This window comes from Lissotriton vulgaris, chromosome 2_1 (genome assembly GCF_964263255.1).
Source record: "Lissotriton vulgaris chromosome 2_1, aLisVul1.2, whole genome shotgun sequence".
Taxonomy (NCBI): domain Eukaryota; kingdom Metazoa; phylum Chordata; class Amphibia; order Caudata; family Salamandridae; genus Lissotriton; species Lissotriton vulgaris.
Genome location: NC_141687.1, coordinates 391,727,796 through 391,755,211, shown reverse-complemented (window position 1 = coordinate 391,755,211; position 27,416 = coordinate 391,727,796). Strand labels below are relative to the sequence as shown.

General features: G+C 52.7%; 1 protein-coding gene across 4 annotated transcripts in view; it reads right to left on the bottom strand.

Moving 5' to 3' along the window:
* Nucleotides 1-27,416, bottom strand: part of CFLAR (CASP8 and FADD like apoptosis regulator) — a 462,739-nt gene that overhangs the window by 60,936 nt on the left and 374,387 nt on the right. For all 4 annotated transcript variants that reach the window (XR_015308382.1, XR_015308381.1, XM_086955239.1 and 1 more), the window contains one exon: nucleotides 26,174-26,252. Coding sequence is in view for 2 of the 4 variants with exons in the window: in XM_086955239.1 (XP_086811365.1) it covers nucleotides 26,174-26,252 (79 nt within the window). In the remaining 2 variants the exon portion in view is untranslated. The remainder of the gene's footprint in view (nucleotides 1-26,173; nucleotides 26,253-27,416) is intronic.

The window sequence follows — 27,416 nt, the reverse complement described above, 5'->3', positions numbered from 1 at the left end:
AAAATTAGCGAAGATCCAGGCTACGACTGGACTTTCGTGGCCTGACGCTTTGCCTCTAGCATTACTGTCAACTAGGGCGACTGTACACTCCCGAATAGGGCTTAGTCCCTATGAAATAGTGTTCGGCCGTCCTGCGAATGTGTGGGGGGTTCCTAGGCCAGGTATATTCGTTGATCTTGAGTACCCGATGTTGATTGACTACTTACATGACTTGACTGCTAAACTGAGGTTAATTCATCAACAGGTTTACGACGCCTTGCCGACGCAGACGGAGGGTCCAGGCCACCAGCTCCAGCCTGGTGATTGGGTTGTCACCCGAAATTTTTCGCGCAAGAAGAATCTGGACCCCCGCTTTGTTGGACCTCACCAGGTGCTTTTGGCCACGAGGACTGCCGTTCGTCTTGAGGGACGGAAGAACTGGGTACATGCTACCCATTGTAAGCGAGTCCCTATTCCTTTGCCGGCAGACCCGTGGGTGAGGAAAGGCATTGCGTCAACAGAAGCAGCGATATTGCCGGCGTTTGTACCTTTCAGTGACGCACAACTTGTTGGTGAACACTCAGTGCAGCAGAAAGCCATTGTTGGAACATTGTCAGCAAGAGACTCAAGACCAGACCAACGAACTGATCAGCAGGACGCTGTCTCTTCGACAGATCCTTTGTTCGACGTGCAGACACGTCCCGGGAAACATCGATATTCTTTGCGATCTCACACTAAGGACAAATAAAAATTTTGCTTGCTTTGCTGAAATTGATAACTGCAATATCTTCGTTTCCCATGATCAACTTTGAACATTCGTATCATTGAAAATTGTTTTGTATATATATATATATCAAGCTTCTTCCTTGTATCTTTTTCCTTCCACAGCTGAATTATTGTGCTAAATAAATACATATTGTGTATTGAGGGCCGTAGGGCCGCGCGCGTACCTCCTTCTGGACAGTAGGTCTTGACGCTAGGTTAAAGGCCGTCGGTTCCTAGGAACTCCTGGGAATTGACTATTGCTGCACAGAACGAAGTGCGTCAAGAAACGTTGCGGACGGTCGTAGGGAAATGGCATTTTTGAAGCTGAATGATTTGGAAGGAGCTCAGGCATATAGAGTCAAGCTGCAGAAACTTAGTCGTACGAAATGTTTTGTATCCCAATTGTTTGTATTGTTTTTAACTGCTTCCGCATTTTTGGCGGGTGGGGTGTATTACACTATGTCTTACTTCTTACTTCCTACCCCTACTCCTACTCCTTATCCTAACATTACTTCTACTGCTTCTCCTCATTCCTTTCATATGTTACCAGAACACGAACAGGCTAGACGTGTAGAATTCCGCAACAATTCCTTTATCCAGCTCCTCCATCAGCATCAGTTAGTGGTTAACACTACTAATTGTTGGGTGTGTGGGTTGATGCCACATACTACGGGTAAGGGAATTCCATATCTGGTGTTACCGTATAGTTCCCAAGGGTCAGCTCGAGCATACCAAACAATGCTTCGAAGCGCACTAGGTTTCCACCCCTCTCCAGAACGTTCCCCCAAACCGGGTCCTACCTCATGGCAGTGGGTGGTATCGATGATAATACAGGATTTGGAAGATGAGATCTATGATGCTTATCTCATCCCTAAGGCAGAGGTACAAGCCTATAGGGCACCGAATAGAGGGGAATATAGTACGTTCACTAATGAAAAGCAGCTTAAAAGCTCGTCTCCAATATGGGTCGTACCCCACACTGGTAATCTTTGTCTTGTGGGTCGTGGCTCGCAAGCCTCACTTGGAGTAAGTGCTTGCACTGAAAGTTACGTTCTGTCAATGTCCCCGATCCCTGTGCTTCTGGCTGCCAAGGGTACGTACTTCATCTGTCATGATCGTGCATACACATGGTTGCCCGCAGACTTCATGGGCTCATGTTTTGTTGCAAATCTGTTGCCTCCGACGTTTACTGTAGATGCCGATTATCATAAGACTAGAGTTGTACGAGGCGTAATTAGTGAAGAGGATACTGCCGGTCAAGAGGCAGGAGACTTTTTCAAGGGTTTCCTCCCGTTTTGGGGACCTATGGTTAATAGTAGGAACCTGAGACATTTGACTCGAGTGGTAGAATCGACAGCTAACATTACTGCCAGTGCCCTTGGTAATATCACCACAGAACTTCAGGCGGAGAGACTTATGACATTACAAAACCGTATGGTTTTAGATGTTGTCTTAGCAGATCGCGGTGGGGTATGTAAAGTGATCCATTCGAGCTGTTGCATTTTCATTCCAGATAATGCTCCTACTGTCTATCAAGCCATCTCGAAGTTGCACAAGATCTCCGAATCCATACACGTGGATGTAGGGGATTGGACGCTACTTGGTTGGTTTTGGGGCCTGGTGTCGACTTGGGGTTGGAAGATTCTGACGATCATCGGGGTTGTGGTAGTGTTCCTGTTCACGTGTTGCCTTTGTGTGCAGTGTGGTCCTGCCTTATGTGGCCTCTGTGCTACAACGTGTATGAGACAACCATCTGTTACCAAGGGGACTCGGTTGGACAGAGCTATGCTACAACGACATCTTGATGGTCTGATGAATATCGAGTATGATTCCGACTAGTGCTTGCCTACATGAGGGCAAAAGGAGCGTCTGAGGTTCCGTGACAATTGTAAGTGGTGTTTTCGACTCACACGAATATGGTCGAGTCTAGTATCTATGAACCGCAAATGACGAGTTTAGCAAGTGTGCGCAGTTTCGCTGTGCTAACTTAAACCGTTCGTTTGTTATGTGGGTTTGTCATCTGTACCCACGGGTTCCATCTTAGATACGGCATCCATTTTGTCTCTTGCCCTCAAGTAGCCAGCGAACGGACGCTGTCCGCTTCGCGACCCTGGGACTCCCAAGATATTTGCGGAAGACACATGTTCTTTGAAAGTGTCTTTATGACGAGGGGGATGCTACTGTAAGGCAGATGGCGCCGCTCGAGGCTCATCTTGCCGCACGGGCTTATTGTCTCAGTTGTGCATCTCATTAGGCACGTCCCTTTGATGCCTGTATCTCGTGCTTCTCGACACTCCCCTTTTACACCCTTTCCGATCTCCCCACTGTCTCCGTCTTCCTCTGCACCTGTCTTCGTTCCTATTTCGATCTACTTTACTGCTGATTGGAATTTGCTAATGGTGGGAAGATGGGTTTTTACAGTTGGGAACCGCCAAATGTTTCCGCACTTATGTTCCGGATCTTGTGTGTTTCAAAGTGATCTAAGCGACCCCTCTGAGAGCGACTTGTGGGAACCAGGTTGTAAACTATTGTGTATCATGTTATCCTATGGGTAGAAACTGTATAAAAGGAGCGATCCACAAATACAATTTGAAGCAGTCTCCCCGAACTACACTCGATGTACTTCTTGTGACTTCTGTGTTCCCTGCAGTAAATAAACCTTGACTCTTTGACGCCGAAGGAAGTGTCCCGTGTCTCTGTGATTTGTACGCCGGAGCAGGTTACCCACGAAGGTTTCAGGTGTTGTGCCCTGGCACCGCTGGGTCCAAAGAACCCAGTCCTTCAATGGCCTCCTGGTATAAGTTGGAAAAGCAAATATATAACGCATTGACAATGCCTTCACATGGAAGGAGATAAGCCTGGGGTCCTCCTAGCAAGACTGATAAGATCCGAATCCGCTACACCCTCTATCTCACAGCTACAGGACAGAAACTAGGAAATGGTCTGTACCCAGCAAGCAATAGTTGGCACTTTAGCAAACAATCTGGCTACCACCTGCCGAACCAAGTCTGATATATACCCCCAGAACGAATACAGGAATACCTTAATCACATTCAGCTACCACAGATAGATTCTGAGGAAGCAGAGGCCCTTGCGCACCCATAACCCGGAAAGAACTACTAAATGCTATTCATCATCTTAAAACTGCTAAATGTCCGGGTAGTGATGACCTTCCGACTGAGTTTTGTCAGCAGTTCACGCCGTTCCTGGTTGATAAGTTACTGAAAGTATATACTGACGCACATGAGAGATGATCCCTACCGAGATCAATGCAAGAGCGGTGTGGGAGGGCAGGTCGGATATACAGACGCGGAGGCTGAATATATTGCTGAACAGTTAGTACTTTATTAGCAAGTGACACCGTTTTTGGCTTCACTGTAGGGTGGGGTTGCTCTTCTTCCAGTTCAGGGCTCTCTCTCTCAGGCTGGGGATGCGACAACGCCGTTTCCAGGACCGGTGGGAAGGGAATAATACTTGGGTTCGTCCGTGGTGCTGTCTTCACCTGGAGGGTTGTAAAGAGGGAAGAAAATGGAGGCCGTCAGTGAAACTGTGGGAATACAGGGCGAAGATAAAACCAGTCACCTACACACAGTGATGTCAAGGGATTACTCGCTGTCTGACTCTTAGTGAAAGACGATATGATGTGGAGACGCAGGGGGAGGGTTTTAGGGTGCAAGGGATCCGGACGCAATGAATAAAACAACTAGGGAACGCACCCACAATTGTTTAGCAGGGCTTATTCTCACTTGACGAGTCAACAGGGTGCGATTTCCTCCCCGTACTCGTGATCCTCCTTCCTCCCGCTACCCTCGTCTACCAGCGTCACTCACCGGCTCCGCCGTAACTCTCCTCAGTTGTTGCTGCTCTTCAGCCTCCTCCGGTGGACGCCACCACTCTTCGGTCCAGTTGCCGTCTGGCTCTTCCTCCTCGTCTCCGCTCTTGTCGCCGTCCTCGTATTCCACACTCTGCTTGGCGTCTTGCACTCCTTCCGCACTCGACTCTGCGTACCATTCTTCGCTTCTGCTGGCCAAAGACGCCTCTTCCTGGTCTAGCCTCACTTTCAATGGTGGTGCAATACCGCTTCTGGGGTCAACTTCTCCCCTCTCCACCTCTTCGATGCGCTGTGGAAAGACATGAGAGGTTGGTGTGTCTTTTCTTCTGGTCACGACTGGCCCGCATCTGCCCCTAGTGTTCTGCTCCCCAGTCGTGAAGAATACTGGTCGCTGTAGTTTGTTACCTGCAATGGGAGTTACCAACCCGGAGTTCACCCTCTCACAAGTGGCTAGTATCCATGATCTTAAAACTGGATAAGGACCCTTTACTGCACGGCTCCCTCTTGAGGCCGATCTCCCTCTTGAATCTAGACGTCAAGATCCTGAGTCGGATTCTTGCGACTAGGTTGCTCCCTTCCATGCCCCAATTAATCCATGAAGACCAGGAAGGTTTTATACCTAGGAAAAACACCACGCATAACTCAAGAAGAATCGCACATGTCTGGCATGCTCCAATAGTACAAGATGAAGATTGCGCCCTAGCTATGTTAGATATTGAGCAAGCCTTCGACTCAGTAGAGTGGAAATATATTTGGGCAGCCCTTCAAAAGATGGGGATGCGACAGAAGTTTCTCAGCGTGGTTCAATTACTATATATGAATCAGTCAGCTCAGGTACGACTTAGAGGAGATGTGTCTAACCAATTTTGTCAGTCTAAAGGAACACAACAGGGATGTCCCCTATCACCATTGCTGCAGTATGGTGGACCATGGAATCCCTCTGGGAGATACCGTGCACATCGTTTCCATGTCTGCGGATGATTTGTTGGTATATCCAAGGCACCCACCTAAAGCAGTCCCATCCCTCTTACACGAACTAAGGAAATTTGGCAGGTTCTCCAGACTCTGCATTAACCCTGGCAAATCTTTGATAGTCCCCATCGGGAAAATGTCACAGGATGTAATTGCTTTACAACTTGTTGTGGGTCTACAATGGGGAAAAAGAGGGTATGTGATACCTGATTATTCAACTGTGGCTTACCTCCTCGTCATTTTTTGGACTTAATATAGGGAGGATAATTGCTGGGGTGCAAGCTTCATTGGGATTCTGGAAATCCCTGCCTCTCTCGTTAATGGGCTAATCCTACCACGCTGTCTCTACACTCTGCAACACTTTCTCCATGAAATCCCCAGATCCTACTTCTCGACAATAAATAGTTTTTTTCTTCTTCAGATTTTATTGATTTTCCATAGTACCAGATGGGCCTAGCCCGGCAAGCAACGTACATTTGAAAGGCATATTGTAGAAACTCTAAGTACTGAAAACTTACCACCCTTGAGGTCTGCTGAACATCAGACCAGAAAAAATACCCCACCCCCCTCCCCCAAACATACACCAAACATACCATAAAAACATGATATAGACACATCGAAGAATTTCCGTCTACATCTGTGTAACTCTATCGCATTAAACTGGCAAGTCATTCACCACTAGCCGTCTAATAAGGTCTCGGTTTACTGACTGCGTTATTAAGGACAAGTTGACACCTCTGTACTTGGCCCACCTAGCCCAGATCTTCCCATGCTTCTGCGGACAGCCCCTTCCCTGAAACACCGCAATCTCCGCTGACATGCACCGATCCAAGGCCATTTTCCAATTAGCTATCCAGGGTGGGGACGTAGCCTTCCAATGCTGTGCAATGTCCCGCTTAGCCAATGTGAGGCCCAAGATCAGAAGGTGGCTTTTATATCTGTTCCCCCCAATGTCTTCTGTGCTGTGTAGGAGCGTCAGTCTAGGATCTCCTGGAATGTCCCATGCCAGTACCCGCCCCATGCAAGACAAAACACCAGACCAGAAGCGCTGCAGTGCCCGCAACTCCACAGCAGAGGCATGGGAGGGACTGAATAGCCCCCATCTTCCAGAGGCAGAGGCATGTGTAATATATTCTATGGAGCTATTTCGATTGGATCAGCCTGTATCTAGTGGAAACAGTGGAGTACCTGGGCTAGCCAGCGCCTCAGCCCAATCTCCGTCTGTCAGGACCAGCACATCCGCCTTCCACTCCGCCTGGGTCCGATGTATAGTGTTTTTTGAGGATGTAGTGAGGGTTTGATCAATTTTCCGGATTTTGTGAGCCCCTAGATCTCCCATCTACAACCGACCTTCCAACAGTTGAAACTCTGCTAAGGACTAGAGATGCCGTATCAGGGGGGACAGTGCATGACAGAGCTGCAGGTACAGATGCAACTGTGATTTGTGAAGGTCAAAATCCGCCTGCAACCTCTGGAAGGAATTAAGCGTGGACCCCTGCATAATGTCTGAGAGTGGATATCTCAATATCGCCCCACCTACGAAACCCCACTAGTGTAAAGACTGGCCAGAGGTGTGATCCCTGCCAGAGGGGAGTAGCGCCAGTCAACATACCCCACCAACCCATAGACCGGATCACCCGCTTCCATATCTGAATAACTGTACGGCAGGACGGGGGAAACGCCTCCAAGGGCGAGCAACCGTACAGGAGATGGAGCAGCGGAGTATCCGCCATAAAGAGCCTTTCCACAGCATAGGCCGGGTCTGCCTGAGAGCCATAAAACCATTCATTGATCACCAGGAGGTAAGAAGCCCAGTAATATGCCCGGACGTCGGCCCCCGCAATACCATCGCAGTATGTAGACAGGATACACGTTGCAAGCGCCACCTGGACCGCACCCCCTTGCCAGAGGAGCCTATTCAGGAGTGCATTTATTTGAAGAAACCACAATGGAGGGATAGGATACGGATAATTCTGCAGCCGACAAAGCAAGTGTGGCAGAGAAACCATTTTGAAAATTGCGCACCTGCCGTACAGCGAAAGGGGTAAGTGGGACCAAATCGTCGTTTCGTCACGGACGGCAGGAAGCAATGGAGATATAGTGTACGTCCAAGCTTCATTAGGACAACACTTGATGTATATCCTGAGGTACTTAAAGCCCGCATCTGCAACGATCAGTTGCGAGGCCCAAGTCTGACTCCTCTGCTTGCCGCAAATGGGGAACAGGATAAATTTGGACGGGTTAGCGCAAAGCCCAAAAGTCTCCAAGAAAATCCGCAGGATTTGGAGCACACGGGACCAGGAGGCCCAAGGGTCTGATATGAAGTACAGGGCGTCGTAGCGCAATCCTGTCTGAGCACTCCGGCGACCTGTCCATCCCACGAAAGACAGAGTCCAGGCGCGCCCATGCGGCTAATGGCTCGATCGCTACGGCGAATAAGAGGGGAAAGGGTCACCCCTGTTTTGGACCCCTGCTGATAGGGAAGAGAGCTGAGCAGCATTCGGCCGCACGAACTGAGGCTGTGAGATCTGTATATAACAGTTTCACAAATGTCCTAAAAAGAGGTCCCAGGTTGACAGCTACTAAGAGCTTAAAAAGGTAGGTCCAGCTCAGCGAGTCAAACGCCTTATCTATGTCCGCCAACAAGACCACTGCGGGGCGACCCAGACGATGACCCTCCACCACGGCGTTGTGTGCCCGTCTGATGTTGTATCTGGTGGAGCATTGTGGCATGAAACCAGACTGATCTGAATGTACCAGATCCTGAATTCATGTGCGGAGGAGGTCGGCCAGGACCTTCCCCAACAGTTTAGGCTAAAAATTCAGCAAGGAGATAGGGCGATACGAACCTGGATCTTCAGGAGAGCGGCCAGGCTTGAGGAGGACTACAATTTCGGCATGTCACCAATCTGGAGGCAGAATGCACTGCTCTGAGGCCTCGTGCAGCCCCTCAAGCAGATGAGGTTCGAGAGTCCACGTATGTGGGCGCAGGAAATCGCACGGGAACCCGGTCGGGCCCAGTGCACGTCCCGGGTGAGTATTTGATAACGCCATCCCCAGTTAGTCTAGGGAAATGGGTTTGGCCAGGGCATTGCGTTGCTCATCAGAAAGGTGGTGAGGAGGGATATCCCTGAAGAAGCCATTTTTAAGGAATTTGGCAATTACCTTGCGCTCCTCATATAGTGCCGCATAGAAATTGGCAAAGGCCTGAGCCACGGCCTTGGGGGAGGCGCACATGTTGCCGTCCGGGGACCTCAATAGGGGAACCTGCGTCAGGGACGTTCTGGCCTGGCAGAGCCTGTGGAGCATCTGGCTGGACTTGTTGCCCCATTGATAAATCCTATATTGAGTTGCTAACCAGGACTCTTTAGCGCTATCTGTATGCAGCTGATGGAGCTGCTGCTGAACATGCAGCAGATTCCGACAGGCGCATGAGTCAGAACCCTCCACAATTTGGGATTGCAGTTGGACCTGCCGATCCTCCAGTTCCCGCACCTGCGCCAAGGGCAGCTGCTTCTCCCTCGAGCGATAGCTTATGTCTGCACCTCTAATCGTGGGCTTGAGAGCCTCCCAGAGGGTGACTGGGGACGGGAAAGTGCCGACATTGAAGCAAAGATAGTCAGAGATTGCCCGATGTATCATCGTCTGGTACTCTGCACCACGGAACAGCCATGGAGACATGCGCCACCGATAGTGAGCTCGACAGGTGTGTAGGCGCAGCTTGAGTTGGACCGGTGAATGATCGTAGAGACACCAGGGCATACCGGATGTGTGTGTCACTATGTATATAGATGTGTGGGAGGAACAGCTAGTCCAGGCGTCAAAGAGTGGGGTGGACTGACGATGCATATGTGAACCTGGTCTACGAGGGGGAAAGGCCCGCCACGAATCCGCCGAGCCCAGTGTATGTGCCAATATATTCAGTTTGATCTAGAAGGTGGTATATCCGGCGGCCTAGCCCGCTACCTATCAAGTGGATTCATGATGTTATTCCAGTCACCACCCAGTATCATCAGGACGCCAGGGATATCTCCCCATAGCTGTGTTAGTTTGACTATGAATGTCTGGCCTAACAGTGGAGGGGCAAAGACACTCCCAATTGTGATCTGTTCACCGGCTATGGTGACAGAGATAACCAAGAAGCGGCCACCCGGATCTGACCAGTGCTGTCTAACATGAAGCGGCTCCCTGCGGTGGATAAGAACTGCTGTGCCGCGTGCACCCCTTGTAAAGCTGCAGTGGTACACCGTGGCGAACCCATAGCGGAAGAGGCAGGGGGCTTTAGTACCCAGAAGATGCATCTCCTGTAATAGTAGGATGTCCGCCGAATAGCGTTTCGATAAATGAAGCACCACCCCGCTTGACCTTGTTCAGCAAATCCCGCACATTCCAGGCAAGAATGTTGAGTTCCCCCAAAGGAGAATTACCTGCGGCGTGGGTGATTCCTAGTCGTCAAAATGTATAGTGACAAACTATGTGAGAGTGACGGAGCATGGAATTGTGTGCATGGTGCGTAAAGCATAGACCTAACAACAAATGGCCCCATAAGACCTGCCACTTCCCCCCCACCCTCATACTTCCAGGAACAATGAGTAAATGTCACGGTGGAATCCCGTCCCTGGCCCCAATCGTGATGACGCAAGGGGTTCCCCCAATGGATCCCCACCCAACATTACCCTAAATGTTCAGGGCGTACAATGTCGGACACCTTCGAGTGCTGGTGATTGAGACCCCAGCCCACAGGATCTGGAGCGACCCAACATGGAGCCACCGCCAGCGACTTCGCCCATCCATTGAAGAAGAACGGGATAAGATATGTCCATAATTGCAAAGCTACCTCAGTCCGCAGTGCCCGCCTGGCACTGGGCTCGGCAATTTGGAGCGGGATCAATGGCACCTCATAGCCCTGTCTCTATCTTGCCGACTGCTCCGGTGTGAGTCCTGGGAAGTGCCTGAGTCCATATGGAGCGGCGAGTGAGGCTTGAGGATACGTTTCTCATCAGTCCACGCGAAGACCTCCTCCGGGGTGTCAAAGAAGAATGTCTTGGCATTGTAGCTCACTTTCATCCAGGGGGGGGGAGGGGCAGAGGGGAGAACAACAGCACGCAGGATAAGCTCAACTCTCAGAGCCGTTGCATGGCCACCACGAAGGACTGGTGCTGCTGCTGGACCAGCCTGGTATAGTCAGGGAAGACCATGATGGGATGAGACTCAAAAGTAATTTTTTCGTTTTTATGAAGCCGGGCATACCAAAGGATGGCATCCCGATCAGCATAGTGAGGAGCCAGGCGATCAACGGCCTTGGATGCTCCCCAGGCGGTGGCTTCTTGGTCAGAGCACGGTAGGCCCTCTCGATCACAAAGCATCAAGACATGGCCTCGGGTGGCAACAGTGCCTTAAGCCAACCCGGAAGGAAGTTATCCATTGACGTACCCTTGCAGCACTCCGGAAACCCCACCAAGCGGATATTGTTGAGGCGGGCCCTACCCTCCGCGTCTTCAACCCGCAACGCCAGCTCCTGTGAGACCATGGCAAGCTTGTTCACTTTCTTCTGGAGGGTGGATACAGTGTCTTCCACCGTGGAGACCCTTGTCCGGTTTACCGCCTTCTGAAGATCCTGGTAGAGAAACGTCACCTTGGAGCCAACGGCCCTGATCTGGGCTTCGAGAGCGGTCCACGACTGGTTGATCACTGCCAGCTGAATCACCGGACAGGCCCTCCGCAACTTCCTTCCCTGCATTGGCGGGGGCGGTGGTGAAGTGGTCCATGGTGTTCTGTTTGAGAGCCGCCGCACCATGCTTGTCCTAGCCCATTGCAGCTGGAGGAGCAGACCGAAGGGGCCTGCACCTGGTCCGCCTTCACAGAGGGCTGCTGGAGAATGGCGGGCGTCTATTAGTGGTAAGAGTCACTCCACCCCGGGTCCAATCTCAGGGTACTGCCCTGGCACCTCCAGCATTCGCACCCACAGAAGCCCCTGGAGGGTGTACGGGACAAGCCCTCCGATGTCCCAGGTGATCCGGGAAGGGCCCGCCTCCACAGCAGCCCAGGCGCCGTAGAGAGGTTTCCACCCTGGGGAGAGGGGTGACCGCAGATGATAAAGTCCGGCCACACACGTATGCCGCCAGCTGGGCAGCCCCGGTTCCACAGGCCTCACGTTGCACCCCTCTCACGTGGGAAGAGGGGACAGCAACGGGGTGCCACACAGCAGAAGCTAGTCGCAGGTAAGACACCTCACCGGCAAGGCTCCAGGGCCACAGGCGGCCCCAACACCTCAGCAGAGAGGCGGTCGCATTGGCGCAGTCGACCCAGCCCGGGAGCAGACAGTGACCGCCAGTGATCCAGGTCTCCTGGCACACCCCGTGTGGTCACTCACGCAGTAGCGGGATCTGCAGCTCCAGGGCAGGAAACGGGTCCCAGGTGGCGTTCGGGGCAGTCCAGGCAATGCGGCGGCCTCAGAGTTCCGGGCCCCGTCCGGAGCCCCACCAGGCCCGGACCGTTTTCCCCGCAGGCGCTGATGCTCAGGAAGGTGGGGGATGGGGCTGCGGTGGAGTTGCAGACCGTCGCCCAGTCCGCACACCAACGGCCGCTCCACAGAGTCCAGTCGGCGTCAAACACCCCCCCCCCCCCACATGAGACTTTGCCGCCTCAGAAGTCTCTCCAAGCAGTTGTGGCAAACGGCAACCGCGGCACGGCCCCCTCAGCTCTCGACTTCGTGTGCGGCCGCTGCTGATCGAGCGCGGGTCCAGGCTTTCCTAACCCTCCACCAAACTCCATCACCAGGATCCCGGCATGCTCCACGGTGAGTGACCCTCAGTAGCAGCAGCTGGGGTCAAGGATTAAGCAGGATACTGGCCCTGAGGAGAAGCGAACTTGCGGAGCTCTAAGGAGAGGCGTACGCCATGTTCGGCTCCAAAGCCACGCCCTGACATTAGATAGTTTACTGGTGGACTTGTTATGAGGGATTAAATGGAAATGAGTTAAACTGGATACCCTTTAACGGAAGTGGGTAGACGGGGGTGGATCTTCCCTGTATAAGTCTATATTACATAGCGGCCGAACTACAACATGTGGTCCACTGGCTGGAAGAGGGTAGTAACTAGGAGAAGGCCTTTTTGGCAGGCACCTACAACAGTAGTCCTCAACCTGAGCTACTCATGATGGGGTCGGCCATCCCGAGCGATTATCCTTACCCGATTAGATATGTGGCAAAAGTCTGGGAGGATGCAGTTAAGGGGGTGATTCGGATGGCACCTTACTCCCCGGACATGCAATTGTAGGCTGTCAGGCCATTTAAGGAGATAGCAGAGTCCATGTCTATTCAGCAATGTAAGGACGGGTGATAGCTTACAACGGGAGACTTGTATACTAACAGCAACTTTATAACCCAAGAGGTGGCTGTTACTCCCGACGGCCAAGCGATTAGTATCATTGATATATTGCACAGTGCAGATGCAGAGAGAGGAACCTTCCGCACCAGCTAGAATACGCTGTAATTCAGAGCTGGGCCTCGATCTGACAGACAAACAATGGGAATACTGCTCATCACAGACATAACAGGTTTCAGCTAGCAGTAGGCTCTGTACAATTCACTACAAATTCCTACACAGGATGTATTACACTCCGGCACGAATGCATAAGCTGAGGGAGACTGATAGATGTGACAGATGCAGAGCCCCGGGTACGGATTTCCTGCATCTGGGCTGGGAGTGCCCAGGAGTACGTGACTATTGGAGACAGGTTTTTGATGCCTTGAGTCTGATGGTGGACGCACATATTGAACCAACGCCATTATTGGCTCTATTAGGGTATACGAAACCGACACGCGCGGTGCATCACAGATATGTGTCCCTTGCACTACTAATGGCAAAGAGAAGGGTGGCATGCCGATGGGGCAGGGGAAGGGCGCCCCAGTTCAAAGTCTGGATTGATGATATGGTGTACTGTCAAGAGCAACACTCTACATATGCAGAATTGCTACCTCTAGCTTCGAGACCTAAGGACATTTGGGCCCCCCTGCAGGGTTATTTACTAACAAACACGCGGACAGGTTCCACAGCAGAGTAATGGGGCCGCCACAGCACGAGATGCCTCACGCACACATATCAATATTAAAGATGGGTCACTTTGAGAGGCGGGTTGTTGATACACCATATCGTACGCATTAAATACAGAGTTGGCTGATTGAACTGGGGGGACGGGGATGGTCGGGTGTGGTACAATGTACTAATGACTGATTATTGAGGTAACGGAGGAACGGTGCCGGGCACAGGACCCCAGGCTGACTCACTTGTGTAATGCCATGCAATTTTTAACGAAATGCCTCTTGCTTTATGTGTAGATACTTCCTGTGTCATGCTGATTCCTCATGTGCTACTCGATGCTCTTTGGAACTGTGATCTGTAACAACTCGTGCTGTGTTTTTTTCCCCATTATCGGTGCCAATAACGAACATGTATGGTTTGTTTGAAACAAAAAACAATAAAAAGTTTTGTTCTTTTAAAAAGAGGTGGCTGTGACCACTTTCGAGCTGGGAGCAGGTCAAATCCTACAATATATTAATATATCGCCAGTAGCCAAGGGGATCTGGACTTCCTTCCCGGAGGAACACCCATGCAACCATAATATCAATGGCAGGTGGCCGGCGTTTGATCCCTGTTAGACGGAGACCCGGAGGGTCGGCCGAGTACAGGGGGAGAGGCCTCCGGTGAGGGCCGTCTCCGGTGATCGTACAGATAAGTAACTTCCCCCCCACAGATGGACACCACACAAGGATAAGTTCTGCACACTTTATATAAGAATCTTGAGGCGAGGTGATAAACGATACAGCGGGACCAGGACACGAGGATCCTGTCAATTCTAGTCTCTGTAGGGAAAAGGGGTAGCGGGACAGTCTTAGTACCGGTCCAGAACGGGAGCCGCAAGAGGTGAAGCTCACAATCCTCGAGCTTGGAGGGTCCGCAAAGATGGGCCGCGGCAGCGCCAGCAGGCTACGAAGATGGTTCGAGGTGATGAGGGCCGCGGCAGCGCCAGCAGGCTAGGAAGATGGTTCACAACGAGGAGGGCTGCGGCAGCGCCAGCAGGCTACGAAGATGGTTCGAGGTGATGAGGGCTGCGGCAGCGCCAGCAGGCTAGGAAGAGGGTTCACAACGAGGAGGGCCGCGGCAGCGCCAGCAGGCTACGAAGATGGTTCACGACGAGGAAGGCCGCGGCAGCGCCAGCAGGCCACGATGATGGATCACGTTGAAGAGGGCCGCGGCAGCGCCAGCAGGCTTCGAAGATGGTTCACAAGAAGGGGCCGCGGCAGCGCCAGCAGGCCTCCAAGGATGAGTTCGTCTCGGTGTCTCTCGACTCCAGGATACAACTGCCTTCCTGTCCTGGAGCTGCCCCAGTTATAGGTCTGGCCTCCTTTGATGTCCGGACCCTCGCACTTGGAGGTCGGGAGGTCCGGGATGAGGGAGTCCAGACACCCAGCAGGGGGGTGGAGCCAGCGCCCGGGGAGGCCGGGGGCGATCGACACCTGGCGGAGGGGAGCCATTGACACACCTTCTCCCATTGACCTGCCAAGTGGTCTCTTCACCTCCTGGGTGGAGGGTGGTGCCTCGATGTCGGGGCCTGGCCAGGCCCAGGGTTGGGGTCGAGCCGAGGCCACGCGGCCTGGTCGTGTAGTGTCCAAAGATGGCGGCTGGGCCGGGGCAGTGGTACTGATGGGGGCCCGGGCCAGCCGATACTGGGGTGTTCAGGAGCTGGAGTTCCGTTGGGGACGGGCCGTGGGTTGCCCCGGGGTTGCCGGGATGGTTCTTGTCTTGGATACAGGGAGAGCAGGGGTCCGGGCCCCGCCATGCGGGGAGGGAGTGGGCCTTCCACGAGGCCTGTCCAACATGCGTCCCCCCCAGCTGAAGGCAGGGAGAGTCACCCATCCTCTTGGGTACTCTCCTCGCCGAGGCAGAAGAAGCGTGACAGGCCGTCTGCGTTGGCGTGGTCATGGCCTGGACGATGCTCCACAGTGAAGTCCATCCCCTGCAGGGAGATGGACCAGCGCAACAGTTTTGGGTTCTCTCCTCGCATCTGCATCAGCCATTGCAGGGGTCGGTGATCTGTTTGCACCCGGAAGTGGGTACCGAAGAGATAGGGCCGGAGCTTCTTGAGGGCCCACACTACGGCGAAACCTCCCGCTCGATGGTGCTCCAGCGCTGTTCTCGGGCCAGCAGGCATCGGCTGATGAAGGCCACTGGCTGATCGACTCCCTCGGTGTTGAGTTGGGAGAGGACGGCCCCAATGCCATGATCTGAGGCGTCCGTCTGCACTATGAACTCCCGGCTGTAGTCGGGGGCCTGGAGCACGGGGGCGGTGCACATGGCGGACTTCAATTTCTCAAAGGCCGCCTGACAGTCCGTAGTCCAGTTGACTGTTTTGGGGTTTTTCTTGGATGTGAGTTCTGTGAGGGGCCCCACAATGCTGCCATAGTCTTTTACAAACCGCCGGTAGTACCCGGTGAGCCCCAAGAAGGCTCGGACCTCGGTTTGGGTGACTGGGGGTTTCCAGGCCTGGATGGCAGCGATCTTGAGCTGCAGGGGGGCCACCAGACCACTCCCCACTTGGTGTCCCAGGTAGGTCACGGATCCTTGGCCAATCTGGCATTTGCTGGCTTTGATGGTGAGCCCGGCCCGCCGGAGGGCGTGCAGGACCTCCCGGAGGTGGTGGAGGTGGTCTGCCCAGTGGCGACTGTACACAGCAATATCGTCCAGATAGGCGCGCTGAATTCTTCGAGGCCCGCCAGTACCTGGCTCACGAGTCTCTGGAAGGTAGCTGGGGCGTTTTTCATGCCGAATGGCATCACCTTGAAGTGGTAGTGGCCATCCGGGGTAGAGAAGGCGGATCGCTCTTGGGCCCCTGGGGTGAGGCCGATCTGCCAGTAGCCCGCTGTTAAGTCGAAGATGCTCAGGTAGCGGGCGGCCCCCATGCGGTCAATCAGCTCATCCGCCCGGGGAATGGGGTGAGCGTCGGTTCTGGTAACGGCGTTCAGACCCCGATAGTCCACACAGAACCTGAGCTCGGGGGCAACGCCCGGGGCGGCAGCCTTGGGGACCAGCACTACTGGGCTGGCCCAGGGGCTGTCAGATGGCTCGATCACTCCCAGAGCCAGCATTTTGGAGACTTCGGTCTGGATGTAGGCGCGCACTCGATCCGGCACTCGGTACGCCCTGTGTCGAATAGGGGGGCTATCCCCGGTATCTACGTCGTGAAGGCACCAGGGGGTGACACCGGGGATGAGGGAAAACCGGTCGGCGAATTGGAGCAGAAGGTCTCGACAGCCTTGGCGTTGCTCTGGGGACAAGGCATCGGAGAGTCTGACCCCTTCCACGGAGCCGTCCTTCTCGAGCGTTCTCAGCAGGTCAGGAAGGGGCTCGGAGTCTTCTTCAGTCCCACTATCGGTAGCCATCAGGAGGCTGAGTTCCGAGCGTACGAAGTGGGGTTTGAGTGGGTTGGCGTGGAGGACCCGTAGGGGGTTCCGGGGTGACTCCATGTCGATCAGGTAGGTGACTGGACCCTTGCGCTCTACCACCTTGAAGGGCCCCGTCCATTTGTCCTGTAGGGCGCAGGGTTCAACCGGGGACATCACCCAGACCTGTTGTCCCGGCTCGAACTCGATGGAGGAGGCATGCTGATCATACCATCGCTTCATGTCCTCCTGACTGGCTTCAAGGTTGGCCTTGGCGAGTTCCCTGAATCGCCGGGTCTGGTTGCGGAGGGTCAGGAGATACTTGTATACGTCCGGAGGAGTCTTCGGAGGGGCCACCTCCCACCTTTCTTTGATCAGGCTGAGGGGACCCCGGACGGGGTGTCCATACAGGAGTTCGAATGGGCTGAAGCCCAGGGATTTCTGGGGGACTTCTCGGTATGCGAACAGGAGGCACGGGAGCAGCACATCCCATTGGCGACGTAGGGGTTCTTCCAGGCCCATGATCATCCCCTTGAGGGTGCGGTTAAACCGCTCGACCAGCCCATTTCCTTGCGGGTGATAGGGGGTCGTGAATTTGTAGGTGACCCCGCACTGTTGCCAGAGGGACTTCATATATTTAGAGATAAAGTTCGTGCCCCTGTCGCTGACGACTTCCCGGGGGAAGCCCACCCGAGAGAAGATCCCCATCAGGGCTCGGCCCACCACGGGCGCCGTCACGGTCCGAAGAGGGATGGCCTCGGGATAGCGGGTGGCGTGGTCCACCAGGACCAGGATGAACCGGTGCCCTTGTGCTGTTCGGGGGTCCAGGGGCCCCACAATGTCTATTCCCACCCGTTCAAACGGGGTGGTGACGATGGGGAAAGGCTGCAAGGGTGCTTTGATCTTTCGGCCGCTCTTCCCGCTGGCCTGGCAGGTTGGGCAGGCCCGGCAGTGGTTTGTTACATCATTCCGCATTTTGGGCCAGTAGAAGTGGGTCACCAGGCGGCTGTACGTCTTGTCTTGCCCCAGGTGTCCGGCAAGAGGCACATCGTGTGCAAGGTTCAAGAGGAAGTCTCTGAAGCGGAGGGGGACCACCAGCACCCGGCTGGTCCCCAGCTCAGCAATATTTTGCTCACTGTAGAGCAGGTCATTGTCCCAATAGATCCAGTGGGCCCCCGAGGTGTCTCCTGTGCTCTGGGCGAGGGCTTGCTGTCGGAGTCCCTCGAGGGAGGGACATGTTCTCTGCTCCTGTCGGAATTGTTCCTGAGTGGGGCCACCCTCTTGACGCCACTGGGCCAGTTCGGGAAGGTCCCGGAGCCGATCAAGTCCTTATTCGCTGTGCTCCGGAGAACTGGATTCCAGGGTTGCTCCCTCTTGGACGATCGGGGGAGGGGGTTCTGGCCATTCTGGTTCTTCTGGACTGGGGATGGCGCGGGCGGCCATGGACCGGGTCGTTACGCAGACCCATTCAGGGAGGCCCAGCATCCCCAGGTGCTCTTTTCGCTCAACGGCTGACCAGGGAGAACTTTCGAGGTCGTTCCCCAGGAGGCAGTCCACGGGGGCATCGTCGCGGACCGTCACTTTTAGCATTTCGGATACCCCTCCCCACTCGAAGGGGACGCAGGCCATCCGACACAGGCTCTCAGAGTTATCGGCCGACCGTACTGGGCAAAGGATATTTGGTAAGATCTGGTCCGGGGTCACCAGATGGCAGCGGACTGCGGTTACACTGGCCCTGGTGTCGCGGAGGGCTTCAGCCCATTAATGTTGACCCACTGGCTGTACTTCTGCGTGTTGGCGGGAATGGGTGCCCGCGGGATCAGGTCTCTTTCCCCTAGGCAGACCAGGGACATGGCGGCTGGGTCCCACTCGGGCTGGTCTGGCTCGTACTCTTCTGTGTCTTCTCGGGTTTGCTCTTCCCCCAGGGCGGCGGCAGCGACCTGGCGGGGGCATGGGGCTCTGGTTTTTCGGGCAGTTGGGATCATTGGCGTAGTGGCCGGGTCGTTGGCATCGGTGGCAGGTAACGTTGGCGCGGAACCCTGGTCGCGTCGGAGGGCTTCCTCTTCCGGCCGGGGGTGGGGTGTTGCTGGTGGGAGCCACCGGGACGGTGTCTCTGCCCCGACCCTGGCCTCCTCCTCCCTCTCGGGGACGATGGGGCCCTTGGGAGGCTCGGTTCTGTTCGCTGGGCCAGTTTCGGGAAACTCGGGTGCTCTCCCATCGGTTTGCCTCGATGGCGAGTTGCCGAGGTTCAGTCAGTTTACTGTCAAGGAGGTGCTGCCTGAGCTCGACGAAGCAGTTATTAGAGAGGTGCTCCCATACAATAAGGTCAAAGAGTTGCTCGTAAGTGGTCACCTTCCTGCCCTTGATCCACCCCTCGAAGGCTCGGCTAAAGAAGTTCACGTACTCCACCCAAGTCGTACCCGGGATCCGTTTGCAGGCGCGGAACCTCTGGTGGTACATCTCGGGCGTGAGGCCGTATCGAGTGAGGAGGGCGGCTTTCATGTGGTCGTAGGACGTCATCTGATGGTCCGGGAGTTGCAGCAGGGCGTCTCGCCCTTCGTTGACAAACCTCCCCCATAACCCGGCTCCCCAGTCGCTCCGTGGGATCCGGTGGGAGGTCATGGCTACGTCGTAGGCTTTGAACCATTGCTGGATATCATCGTTCCGGTAATATTCTCTGACGACCTCCTTGGGGATGTGGACCTTGGGGTCCGTATTGACAGGGGGGCTCGGGTGCCCGGGGACCCCGAGATCTTTGTTCTGCCTCCGAATCTCTAGTTCCTTCAAGTTGCGCTCATGCTCATAGGCTAGTTTTTTCTCTTCCAGCTCTCTCTGCCTTTGTTTCTCTTCTCGCTCCTCTCGGAGTCGTAAGTGTTCTAAAGTTATTTTTTGTTCCGCCAATTTGAGTTCTCCATCCAAGCGAAGTCGAGCCAGTTCCAATTCGTGGAGCCGGCTCTTCTCCCGTTCTCGGGCCTCCTCGGACGAGAGGCCCGGTCTTCTTTCTTCTGTAGGGGCGGTGCTGGTTTCGGTGGTCTCGAGGCTTTGGTCTTGGGGTACGGCCGTACCCGTCTCCGCCCACGATTCCAAGGCGTGTTTGAAGTCATCTTTCGTGCTCAGTCCTGTGGTAGCAATTCCCAGTTCTATGCAGAATTGTTTTAGTTCTCAGTGGCTGTATTCTTCTAGTTTTTCCATCAGGAATTTTTCCGTTGTTCCACTCTCTTTTGTCGTCATGGTGGCTGTGTGTCGTGGGGTGAGTTACTCTCTGTACGATTATGCGTCGGCTCGGATCGCGCCGCTGGCCACCAATGTTAGACGGAGACCCGGAGGGTCAACCGAGTACAGGGGGAGAGGCCTCCGGTGAGGGCCGTCTCCGGTGATCGTACAGATAAGTAACTTCCCCCCCACAGATGGACACCACACAAGGATGAGTTCTGCACACTTTATATAAGAATCTTGAGGCGAGGTGATAAACGATACAGCGGGACCAGGACACGAGGATCCTGTCAATTCTAGTCTCTGTAGGGAAAAGGGGTAGCGGGACAGTCTTAGTACCGGTCCGGTACGGGAGCCGCAAGAGGTGAAGCTCACAATCCTCGAGCTTGGAGGGTCCGCAAAGATGTGCCGCGGCAGCGCCAGCAGGCTACGAAGATGGTTCGAGGTGATGAGGGCCGCGGCAGCGCCAGCAGGCTAGGAAGATGGTTCACAACGAGGAGGGCCGCGGCAGCGCCAGCAGGCTACGAAGATGGCTCGAGGTGATGAGGGCCGCGGCAGCGCCAGCAGGCTAGGAAGATGGTTCACAACGAGGAGGGCCGCGGCAGCGCCAGCAGGCTACGAAGATGGTTCACGACGAGGAAGGCCGGGGCAGCGCCAGCAGGCCACGATGATGGATCACGTTGAAGAGGGCCGCGGCAGCGCCAGCAGGCTTCGAAGATGGTTCACAAGAAGGGGCCGCGGCAGCGCCAGCAGGCCTCCAAGGATGAGTTCGTCTCGGTGTCTCTCGACTCCAGGATACAACTGCCTTCCTGTCCTGGAGCTGCCCCAGTTATAGGTCTGGCCTCCTTTGATGTCCGGACCCTCGCACTTGGAGGTCGGGAGGTCCGGGATGAGGGAGTCCAGACACCCAGCAGGGGGGTGGAGCCAGCGCCCGGGGAGGCCGGGGGCGATCGACACCTGGCGGAGGGGAGCCATTGACACTCCTTCTCCCATTGACCTGCCAAGTGGTCTCTTCACCTCCTGGGTGGAGGGTGGTGCCTCGATGTCGGGGCCTGGCCAGGCCCAGGGTTGTGGTCGAGCCGAGGCCACGTGGCCTGGTCGTGTAGTGTCCAAAGATGGCGGCTGGGCCGGGGCAGTGGTACTGATGGGGGCCCGGGCCAACCGATACTGGGGTGTTCAGGAGCTGGAGTTCCGTTGGGGACGGGCCGTGGGTTGCCCCGGTGGGTTGCCGGGATGGTTCTTGTCTTGGATACAGGGAGAGCAGGGGTCCGGGCCCCGCCATGCGGGGAGGGAGCAGGCCTTCCACGAGGCCTGTCCAACAATCCCCCATATTTATAGGGCACCCCGAGACAATAGTCGGGTCAGTGCCCTCCCGGTTCAGGGAAAGTGGGAGGAGGAATCAAAGGAACCCATATTTGAATGGGACTGGGCGAAAATACACAGAGGAGTTCGGGAGGTGTGCTCCAATGCCCGTTTTAAGTTAATCCAATATAATATAGTGCACCAAGTATGTCTAACCCCATATAGACTACGTAAAATATACCCAGAGAGATCGGACGGTTGCCCTAGATGTGGAGAGGCAACAGCATGCTTTGTGCATATGAAATGGGAGTGCAGGAGGCTGAGCGCTTTTTGGGAGGGAGTGTTGAATATTATCCAAGATGCGACCGGATGGTCCAACCCCGGGACGATCCGATCTGTTCACTTGAATCTACTACCCACCCCGAAAAAGAATAAAGGGAGTAGAAAGTTTGTGCGCCTGGAGTTGGTGATTGCAAAGAGGAGAGTTAGCAATCTTGTGGCTTAGCCCGACTCCACCTCCTTTAAGTAGGTTGATGAGAGATTTGAAAGAGTGGGCAACAGCTGTACTGGTCCGGATGAAACACACAAGCAGTGATGATAGACTTGAAGAGGATGCACGAGCATGGTCCGCAATGATTGCAGATTAGAAGAAACCCTTGGGGGGGGGTAGAGGTCATGAGAGATTCTCAACAAACCCCAGATCAGGAAAGGGCATAGATGGATTATAGGGTGGTACTTCTGATGGATGGTTAATGGAATCAAAGTCATATGCACAGTTATTAGACACTCGTACACAAAGGGCGGGTGGCAAAAAAGTTAATGAGAAAAAGACAATATTGTTGAATTCATTCTAAATCTTTCCAAATGTACTTGACACTGTTCTCATATGTAAAATGCCAATAAAGAGTGTTAAAAAAAAGTTGTTTTTCTTTAAAGAAGTCTTTTTTGAGTCACAAGGTACTCTCTCTCCGCCTATTACTGGTAATGCGCATGGGCATCGGCTCCATTGTTTTTTATGCACGAAGGTGAGGAGGTTGATGGAACATGAAGATATAGAAAAGAGGACATGGGGTAGGAAAGATTAAGTTGAAAGTTAAGAACATCTGCAACAAGGCTTTCGGGAGTGTGGGTACAAGGTTACTTGGCTTTAGCATAATATGTCTGTATGCATTTGAACAGCCAGCGTGCAATATCGGCTTTAGACAGTGCACGCCCCTTGTGTGGTCTGGAGTAGTAGACAAAAAATTGTGGTGTCTTGAGGGAGCATTTCGTTCTGTCAATGTGATACAGGAGCGTTCTTATGACCTCTGTGTGGACAGTTTATTCTGCTACTGATTCTGGTAGTGGAAAGAACACTGGGAGCTCAATGATTTGACCGAGATGGACGCTAGAGACCACATTAGGAAGGAATTATGGTTGTTTTGAGAACCACCCTACTGTGGTTTACTCAGAGGAAAGACTCTTTAAGGATAAGTGCCTGTATCTCAATAACTTACCAAAGGGCAGTGATGGCTACAAGAAAAGCCACTTTTAAGGAAAGAACTGCAAAGAACAAGAGTGGAGCGGTTCAAAAAGAAGACAATTTAGTCTAGTAAGAACAATGTAAAGGTTCCACACAGGAGCAGGTGGCACCTTTGGTGGGGTAATCGTTTTGTTCCCCTCCATGAACGCTTTGATAACAGGCACCTTGAAAAGCAAAAAGTCCTATATGTATTAGAGATAAGCAGTGAGAGCAGCCAAATGAAGTCTAATAATAGTATAAGCGAGGCTTGACTTTTGCAAATGCATCAGCTAATAAACAATGTCTTGGGATGTTGCTTTCAGAGGATTAATGTATTTAGGGAGACAGTTGTGTACAAACTGTTTCCAGTTCATCGCATAGCATCCTATGGCAGTAGGCTTGCGGGCCTCTTTAAGAATGGTCATGCATTTTGTGGGCAGAACAAGGTACCCAAATTCGACGACTCCAGGAGCCAAATAGCAAGATTAAGCTATTTGGGGTTGGAGTGCCTACATTTTGGGATAGAAGATCTACCCTGTTGGGTAGCTCCTCGTGAGACACTAGAGAGAGGTTGAGAACTGTGGTAACCCAGGGCTGTCTGGCCACATAGAGGGTGAGGGATGTTTGCCGGAGCTTCTGAAACATGAATGGAAGAGGGGGGAAAAGGGTAGGCAAATATCCTTGAGAGGATCAGCTCATCCAAGTGCACTGCCCATGGACTGTGGAAACCTGTAGGCAAAGTTTGTGCATTTTGCGTTTTTGCCAGTGTCAAACAAGTCTGAACGGGGTAACCCCCATGGCGGAAAACGGGAGTACAACTTGTGGGGGGAGCTCCCACTCATGAGATTGTTGATGCATCCTGCTGAGCAGGTCTGCAAAGTTGTTGTCCTCCTGGTATGTATTGTATGAGGAGATGGACCTAGTGATGAATCGCCCACCACCAAATGCCCCGGGATAGGGCCGACAACTGAGCTGAGATTGTGCGCCGCTATGTTTCTGCAGGTACAAAATCGCAGTTGTGTTATCCATCCAGAAAATGATTACCTTGTTTAGAATGAGGGGGAGAAGGCCTTGAGGGCTAACTGGATCGTCAACAACACCAAATGATTAATGTGGAGAACCCATTAATCGGGTGTTCACACACGCTCTAAGGTCAGTCTTGCAAGTTTGCCCCCCAACTGGTCAGAGAGGCATCCACAATAATGGTCATTCGAGGCTGTTCTTGGGGCTGGAGACGATGAAGCAGTTGAGTTTGACGGGTGAAGCTTAGAGGCGGCCTTCGGCACTGAAATTTGTGCATGACTCAAGTCCGAACCCTCTATTCCGTGCAGACTATGGCCTTGCAAAAGTGGTGACTTGGGGACCTCATGATTGCCTAGAGATCTAGCCTCACAGAGAGGTAAATGATGGCGAGGAACCATCTGTAAATGATGGCGAGGACCATCAGTCACTGTGCCCAGTTTAGACTGGCATTGCGCCAGGAGGGGCTCGTTCTACTTCACAACTCTCGCCCGCCGGTGGCCTCCTGCTGCTGGTTGACCTTTGTGCTTTGAGCCTCGAAGAGGTTGTGCTGTCTTCCTGCTGTTGGTGCGCCATCGAGGAGGAGGCGATATATCTGGCTCACCTGTTCCGAGGTTTTTTTTATTGCGGAAAGCGAGACAGTCTGTGCAGGAGTCCTCTCGATGGTCAGCAGATGGAGGTATGTCCTCGGGTACTTCGAGTGACACTTAGGGCAAAATTAGAATGGAGTCCTTTCCATCACAACAACCTTCTTGTGGATCACAGAAGGCTTTGAAGGCCTGATCCACAAAAAAATACATTAAAAAAATGAGTGGTGATAGGTGAAACCATACGCATGATTGCAGACTCTTCCGCCAAGGAATGGATCTGAGCAGCGCCGAAGAACACCAGGAGCCATTAAACTGGAGATGGGAGGGACACGTCTGAACCCGATGGTGGAGATGAAAAATCTAACAATTAATCCAATGCCCATGAACACTTCCTGTAATAGGTGGAGTCACAGTACCTCATGACTTGAAATGTCTTCTTCGAAACAATTTGCACACATCCGAGCACAGCACTGCAGGGCAGGAGTATGCACAGCATGTCTCTCTACAGTTATATATGCTACATATCATTTTACATCTGTTCTGAGTAGCTATAAATTAAAGTGATTGCTTGAACGTGTAGGAAAAAGTAGAAATGTGAACTATTTGTCAGTTAGACACAACATTTTCTGGGAGGGACAACAAAACACATTAAAATTGGGCAAGCTTCGACTAGAGATGTTGAAGGGGCGGAGGCGACGGGCACGTGAGGGAGATGTTTAATATCTTACTGTCATGTGTGTACACTAGCTGCAGAATGAGGGAGACGCCGTGCAGGGGATGGGTAAGGAAGGGGGTGGGTAGGATAGTTGGGGTAAGGGGCTGGGGGTTGGGGGTTGGGGGTTGAGGGTTGAGGGTTTCTTTTCTTCTTTATATATTACTGAAAACTGAATCGCTGATTATGCTGCACTGTATTTGCCACAGTTCCTCCGGGGTACGGAGAGCTGTATCTTCTATGCGATTTGTCAATAAAAAGAGTTGTTAAAAAAAAAAAATTGGGCAAGCTTAAATATAAAAAAACCCTGATTAGTTTCTCACAAAATTGGAAAATGTAACTAACTGAAAGGAATATTTGGGTAAACAGGAACTTAGAATTGTACCTGCCTGCCAGACATTACTCCTAAATCTCACAACAGAATCAAAGGTATATGGCTATTGCCAATGAAGGACCCTGACTTCACAGTCCACGTCCAAACTCGGATTAGTATGGCTACCTAATGCAGTGCCACATTACTCCTGACTTAACCTAAGAGAGACAAATCTCAAAGATGTTCAAGAATTATGTAGGTTGTTCACTCTCTTAGGGTACCTCGGAGTAATGCAATTGGCCTGTTCCCTCACTGGAGTCTAGAGCACCCCTTTCTGGGTGAAAACTCACAAGTACACATTGATGTTTGCATGTAGCTTTAAGAACATTTTAAACCATTGTCTGATCGGCTCAACCTGTATTTATCTCCTGCATTGCTTTGTTCAGTCCTATTTCTGTAATAGATGGGTGTCTCGGAAAAACATACAAGCATTGTTCCCAATAGTTAATCAGATTAGGTCCTGGCAAGACTTACCTGCATCATTGCCAATGCAGTCAATAATCAGACAGATACCCAACGGGCGGCTCTGCAGCAAGTAACACTCATTGAGACCCTAAAAAACATAAGCATCTCACATTATTTTTTCTTCTGTCAGTCTTCCTCAACATCACAAATGCTCTGTTTTTCCATCCCTATTGACTCCAACTATCTTGTTGGGGGGGAGCAAATTGAGTAACATTGATAGAAAGAACAGAAGCCAAAACAAGCATTGGAAATGCAATAGGTCTCGCATTAGGAAAGTTTGAGCTATTGGTATTGTAAATGACACTTTTTTTTATTTATGTGTTGGTTTTGAAAGTAGCAAAATTAATAGCTTTGTCAGTTACAATGTCAATAGTTTTAACTTTTGCAAATGTGACATCTATAGCATTTGTAATGCAATGTGTGTTGTATTTACGTGACTTAGATGTATTGATATTACAAATAACAATGGCTTTTAATTTTGTAAATAATTAATACTTAAATTAAAGTTATTGTAATTTATAATGGCAATAGCTTAAACGTTTGTAAATAACTTTTGTGAAGATTATGTTCAGTGTATGTTATTGTGACGAAAATACAAGAACATTGCATTTGCACCTACACACACACACAGAGCCACAAACATAGATGTGATGGTGGTGGATCTGGGGGATATGGTGGTGGGGGATATGGTGGTGGGGGATGTGGTGGATGTGGTGGTGGTGGTGATGGTGGATGTGGTGGTGGATGTGGTGGATGTGGCGGTTGTGGATGTGGTGAAAGTGGTGGTGGATGTGGTGGTGGAAGTGATGGTGGTGGGTGTGGTGGATGTGGTGGTGGTGGATGCGGTGGTGGATGAGGTGGTGGATGAGGTGGTGGATGTGGTGGTGGATGCGGTGGTGGATGTGGTGGTGGTGGATGCAGTGGTGGTGGATGTGGTGGTGGATGCGGTGGAAGTGGTGGTGGTGGATGTGGTGGTGGTGGTGGATGCGGTGGTGGTGGATGTAGTGGTGGTGGATGTAGTGGTGGTGGATGTAGTGGCGGTGGTGGATTTGGCGGTGGTGGATGTGGCGGTGGTGGATGTGGTGGTGGTGGATGTGGTGGTGGTGGATGTGGTGGTGGATGTGGCGGTGGATTTCATGGTGGATGTGGAGGTGATGGTGGATGTGGTGGTGGATGTGGTGGTGGATGTGGTGGTGGTGGTGGATGCGGTGGTGGTGGTGGATGTGGTGGTGGATGTGATGGTGGATGTGAT